Here is a 6,047-nt window from a genome sequence, read left to right as displayed (position 1 = left end):
CTGAGGGCTCCTCTGGCGGTCACGTATGCGGAGTGCCGGGCCTGTCTGCCCTCCCGGTGTACAGCCCCGGCACACACGCGGCACCTACTTCACCTCTCACCCTTACAAAGTCCTCAATGAACTTGGCCACATTTCCCTGTTGTCACATACGGGCACCCAGCGACCAATCACACGAGGCCCTACCTCAGAGCCTTGTGTTCAAACTCTCGGGCGAGAGCCAATTGACGGCCTCCCGGCCCTTTCGGCTTCCTCTGTCCAATCAACGCCCCGCTGCGCCCGTCAACACAAGCCGCCGTCCTATCAACCCAGTCCAAAACATCAAGGTGGGCGGGCCCAACAGAGGAGAGGAAGCCCTCGCCAATGGTAGAGCGAGGACTGCCAAAACAAGCCCGGCGGACCAATGCCCGTGCGCATCACGGGGCGCAGCTGGGGAGACAGACGTCGTGGCAGGCCAATGAAGGGCTGCGGTGTTCGGCCAATCCCGCCCTCCGGTGGGTGACGCGCCGGGTCTTGTGGTGGAGGACATAACGAGGCGGCCGGGTGGGAGTGCAGAGCGGTGTCCGGGATGTCGGTGAACATGGAGGAACTGCGGCACCAGGTGATGATTAATCAGTTCGTGCTGGCGGCGGGCTGTGCGGCGGACCAGGCCAAGCAGCTCCTGCAGGGGGCACACTGGCAGTTCGAGGTGAGAGAACGGAGCACACCATGTTTACACACACACACCCTTCACTGTGTACACACAGCACGCTTCCAGCCCGCACACGCCGAGCCCTGCTCCTTTATTTATAGACATGGGGGCGGTCTTGTGACCACTAGATGGAGGATTTCATACAAACCACAAGTACATTAGATTTGTATTCATTCCTTATACATATTATACCTCATTCAATGGGGTATTATTCCTAAAGGACACCTGTCATGTAACACAAATCCACACTCTCCCCATGGGGTGGACATCCTCTGCTGCCATAAACTTGTCAACCAAAATGTACCTACCATGACTTGTGCCACCAATCCCTGCTCTATTAAAGAGCCATGGTACCCAAAGAATATTCTGACATGGGCACACTTCTGGATGCCCGCTTCAACTACCCCCCCCCCCCCTACTGAGGGGCATAGTCCCTCCCACCGCCCCCTGCACTATAGAGGTGTTGTAGTGACTTAGGTGAGGACGGATCAAACCACAGAGTGCAATGGGGGGAGGCATAGAGATCTGACACTCCTGGAAGTGTCGGGTGTAGAAGATTCTTCTTGTGATTGGCGGTGTGGAAAGGGTACGTATTCACCCCATAGGTTCTATTCATTAAGATGGAGGATCCTTATTAAAAAAAAAAAAAAAAAAAAGACATTTTCAGTTCCTCATTTCCAGTGGGATTGAAGTCACATGACTAAAGTAGATGCGTACCCTTACATTGATTTGAGGCTCAGTGCAAGGGTAAATAATTGTTACCCTGTTGCCAGTGCAGTGCCGTACACCCCACAAAAAAACTGCGTCATGCCTGCATTTTTGCGCACCGCGTGTAACCTCGTCAGAATGGCTTGACTGAAGTGACACTTCAATAATTTACATTTATTTTATTTATTTTTTATTTATTTTTTTTAACAGTGCGATTTGTTGTAAATGCTTCACAACACCCCTACGCATGGCACACTGGCTGGCGTGAGTGAGACCTTAAAGCTACACTTTGGACGCACAAACTATATTTTAAATTATATTCACAGATCGCCGCGTAGGATATAAATGTGCTCTGTGTGCACCAAACGTCTTTACAAACCCAGATATTACCTTGTAAAAGCAGCAGTGATCTAATCACTGTGCTACATATATAGAGTGGGGGGGGTGGGTACAGCTGAACTTGGCAGATCAGTCTTTCTGCACAGGAGCAGCAGGGACCAGTCTTTTTATTACTGAAAGCTTCTGTGCAGATCTGGAATTAAACAAAATGCATCTTCCCGTTGTGCGGGAGGCACCCTCTGCTCTAGATTGGATCTATAGTTAAAGGTTTAGAGGTCCTCTGGTCCCCTTGTGGTTGAAGGGGGGGGGGGGCACCCAATTCCCTTTCACCTTTAATACTTTGCTCTTTTTTTGGAGTCCCAGTGGCTACCACCTCCTTTCGCTTCCCTCTGTTAAAGGACATTTATATTGTACTTTGCATAGTTGCCCTTAAAGATGATCCCCAACCTATGTTATATACCCACCTGTCTGAATTCCTGCATGATCCAAGCTGTGCAGACCATGGGGAGCCTCGCAGCCACTCTCTCCGGACATTTTCTCCAGCACACATGTAGAAATATCCTATTTATTTCTATGGAGAGCAGGTCTGCCATTCGGGTTGGGGCACACAATAGACAAAAAGTATAGTTGTCCTTTTTAAGTTGACTGTACAAAATACATTCTTAATTTCCAAGCTTCTTTAAGGTTGGGTTCACATCGCAGCACAACTGCTCACAGCAGGGGTCCGGTGTGTCCCCGTTTACCATTTCAGATCCGATTTCAGCCCACATTTTTGGCTGAGTTTGGCACTGAAATGGACCAGAAGACGCACAGGACTCTTGTGCAATTTGCACCGGAGTCATTTCAGAGATGTGCGAGTCAGTCACAATCTCCTGACATGCGATTTGGATGCGGGGAAAACCTCATCCAAGTCGCAATAGTGTGATCCCAGCCTTAAAGAGAAGAAGTATGAGAATGTTTAATATTTTAGAATCGTCCTTACCTAGGTGGATGCAGCACCGATACCCTGCTGACTCTAAGGCCAAGAACCGAGCGATCAAACACTTCAGATCGCTGGGTTCTCTCAGAGCTCCCTGAGCAGAAAGCTGGTGACTGTCAGTCACCACTGTCTGCTCAGTGGAGGGCAAAGGCTGAGCCAGGCATGTGGGCGGCTCCTGACCATATGGTCACAATCTTTCCTGAGCCTGCACCTGCTCTGTGACATCAGCCGACAGCGTGTTTCAGCCCGCTGTTTGCTGCTAATGGGTCACAGGAATGCAGAACGCACTGCGCTCTTGTGATCTACAGCCAAACAAGCTGTGTCTATAGTTCTCATTTAATAAACAGCTATGTAGTGGAAGGAAATTATTAGGTAGGTCCTCATGATGCATACATTTGGTACATCTATAGGGGATTGCTTGGATGGGCATGCATGGTACATTGAAAGAAGGTCATACAGGTAAATTGTAATGTGACAACCTGCTTTAGAATTGCATGGATCTGTGTGTGGGGAGCAGCTCTGATTGGCTGTTCTGGTAGAAGATCCTTTCTTTGTTTGTGGGTGATGGCTGCTGATGCTCTGTTCCCTACGCCAAAGGTAAGTATGGGGAAGGGGGGATGCTGGCATCCTCAAGGCCTAAGCTTTAGGTCCACTTTACCCTTCACCTCTCCTGCCTACTGCATTCCCTACAAAGATTTGTTGGGGAGAAGGGAATTTCTCCTGAAAGTAAATTCTTGCATTCTGTTAGACACAAACTATATGTTCTCCTTCCCCCAGGTAATATCACTTTAGCCTGGTGATTGGGCACTGCATTGTGGAAGGGTACATATATGCCCCATACTTAGAAGTACCTTTACCAATAGCGGCAGTAATGAGGTCCAGTGTCAGATGTGCATGGCAACCAATCAGAAGCTAGACCAGTGAAGTATTTATTCTTATTGGCTTCCATAAATTACTGCATGTAAAAATTAGAACTCCTATTAATGAGTTTTGATAACTAAAAGTTGCTCAAAATGATAAAACTATTCTGTCTCCAATTCTCTTTATCTATAAATTTAGAGTTGGGATGAGAAGACAAGCGTGTGTCTAAAGGGTGAAAGTTGCCCCCCTAATAATATGTAATCCCTGACCTTATGTTTAATACACATCTTTTTACCCAGAGCCCCGATCCTATTGAAGGAGAAAAGGTTACCAATGAGAAGGTCTTGTTGCTGGTTTAGTCCAAGAACTGGTCATTCGGAACTGCTTGTGAAATGGAGACTTTTGTCATCTGTTTATGTGGTATAAATCTAGATTAGAAAACATTAGTACAAGCCTGTAATCTTAGAGGGATAAGTCGTAGCCTTTGCAGGAAGGCTGTCATCTGTCTATGTGAAGGCCCGGGCATGCTGCAAAAACGACAAATCCAGAGTGACTATTGATTCGCATTTTATTTATTCTTTATAATGCCATAAACAATTACCCTATTCCACGATCATCTTCCATGTTGGCTCTGTGCATCTTATTGTCTGGGATTTGTGTGCAATATGATGCATAGTATACAGTGCACTGCACACTTCACGTGGCCTGCACATAACCTAAACAATAGACTTAAATGAGTTGGTATTGATGGCAGACACCCACACATATATCAGATTTTTTGAGCAATACATATACCTTTTTGATCATTTCATTGTAAGCTCTTCTGAGCAAGGCCCTCTTAATCCTCTTGTATTTTATTGTATTGTCTCCTTTTTATATTGTAAAGCGCTGCGTAAACTGTTGGTTCTATATAAATCCTGTATACTAATATTAATTTCACTGCCAGTGTTTATGTAGAAACCAGCCTAGACAATGCAGTAGCACAGCGTGCTTTAACATGCATGATCATGATAAATCAGTTGTGACAATACATGGATTCCTAATGTTTCTATGCACATCATGTGTTGTTGCACACATGTATCAAAGCACACACACGTATTTAAGGACATGGCCATGTATTGAGCTTGTATGCATTATGTCCTCTGTCTTTGACACAGCCTATGTAATAAATGCAGATAATGTCCAGCATCAGGAGGTCTCATCTCATATTCAGGTTTAGTAGTAGAATTGTTTATGGGGGTTCTAAATAGCTTGGTTTGGTGTTTGTCTACTGACACTTTAGCGAGATCCTATAGGAGCAGTGGGGGGTTTGGAGCCCACTCATCTATTTATAAACTCCGTAATTGTATCTCTCATATACTTGTATGAGCTCAAGGACTAGAATATAACCACACTGGACATCTGTGTCTTGTGGCAAAGGGTTGCTGTAAATACCCCCCAATCAGACCGTCCTAGAATGAGGGATGCTAAAATAGTTTAATAATCATCTGGCTGTTAATTTGACAAAGGATCATGAAAACGTTTGTAGTCACCCATGTTGGAAGTCATATGCTTAAATCTTGATGCATTAAGGAAACAGAGAAATATTTTAAATTGGTATACGATCGGGTTGCAGCACTTCACGTTCTATGAACCAGTCTCCACCAACATTTAATCCACATCAAATCATCAAAGGAGATCTGGTCAGAAAGTAAAAAAATAAAAAATAATAATTGCTCTAAATTTTAATATTTTTTGTGTTATGCACAATTCCATTTTGTTTTTTGTTTGTTTCCTAATTTGTCTATTTTTATCTTGGGTCCCAATTTCCTTAATGCAAAGGACTTTAAAATTTACATAGGACACATAAATCTAAACCTATGTATTAAACTGGAACACCTCTATAATAAATGGGAACCCTGCATGTTTTTTGCAAAAGGTAATTAGTAGGAATAGGGCTTTTGTTTGCTATTTATTAAGAACCGTTTCAAGCCACTCGATTTGCTCCTTTTTGTATATTTCCATATTTGTGCTTGGGATTAAATTATTGTCATAACATACAAAAAAACTAAACTTTGCTGCATTTTGCTCTTGGTGTATATCTAGATTTTGAATTAGAGCGTGGTTTCCTGTGTTTGGGTTTTCTTGTGAAATCCCGCAGTGTGGCTCTGAGCATGTGAAAGGGTTAATCTTCATTGTTATTGTTGTCAGTTTTGTCCCCGCCTTGTTCTGCTGCACACACTGGCACACATACATATACACAGACCAGCTTTACTGGTCTTCACGCTTCTTGCTTCTTTCCCATCATCTGTGTGTAATTTTTTTTTATTTTTATTTTTTGTTTTTGTTTCCTTTGATATCAGGTAACTAATCAACCCCCTTTTTTCAGGGATAGCGGTCTTTTGTTTGCCGGAATAAATTATATGGAAAGGGATAGTGATGTGAATATTTTGTCCTTTCTGCTGCTATATGTTCAGCATATATTTCACACTA

At 44.1% G+C, this 6,047-nt stretch overlaps 1 protein-coding gene across 1 annotated transcript in view; it reads left to right on the top strand.

Moving 5' to 3' along the window:
• Positions 1–435: 435 nt before the first annotated feature.
• UBALD2 (UBA like domain containing 2) overlaps positions 436–6,047 on the top strand; it is a 51,334-nt gene continuing 45,722 nt past the window's right edge. The window contains exon 1 of the mRNA XM_077459337.1: positions 436–685. Coding sequence (XP_077315463.1) covers positions 566–685 — 120 coding nt within the window. The 5' untranslated portion in view covers positions 436–565. The remainder of the gene's footprint in view (positions 686–6,047) is intronic.

This window comes from Lithobates pipiens, unplaced genomic scaffold (assembly GCF_037356315.1).
Source record: "Lithobates pipiens isolate NorthernLeopardFrog02 unplaced genomic scaffold, aLitPip1_a1.2 Scaffold_28, whole genome shotgun sequence".
Lineage (NCBI taxonomy): Eukaryota > Metazoa > Chordata > Amphibia > Anura > Ranidae > Lithobates > Lithobates pipiens.
This window is presented reverse-complemented; position numbering and strand designations above follow the sequence as displayed.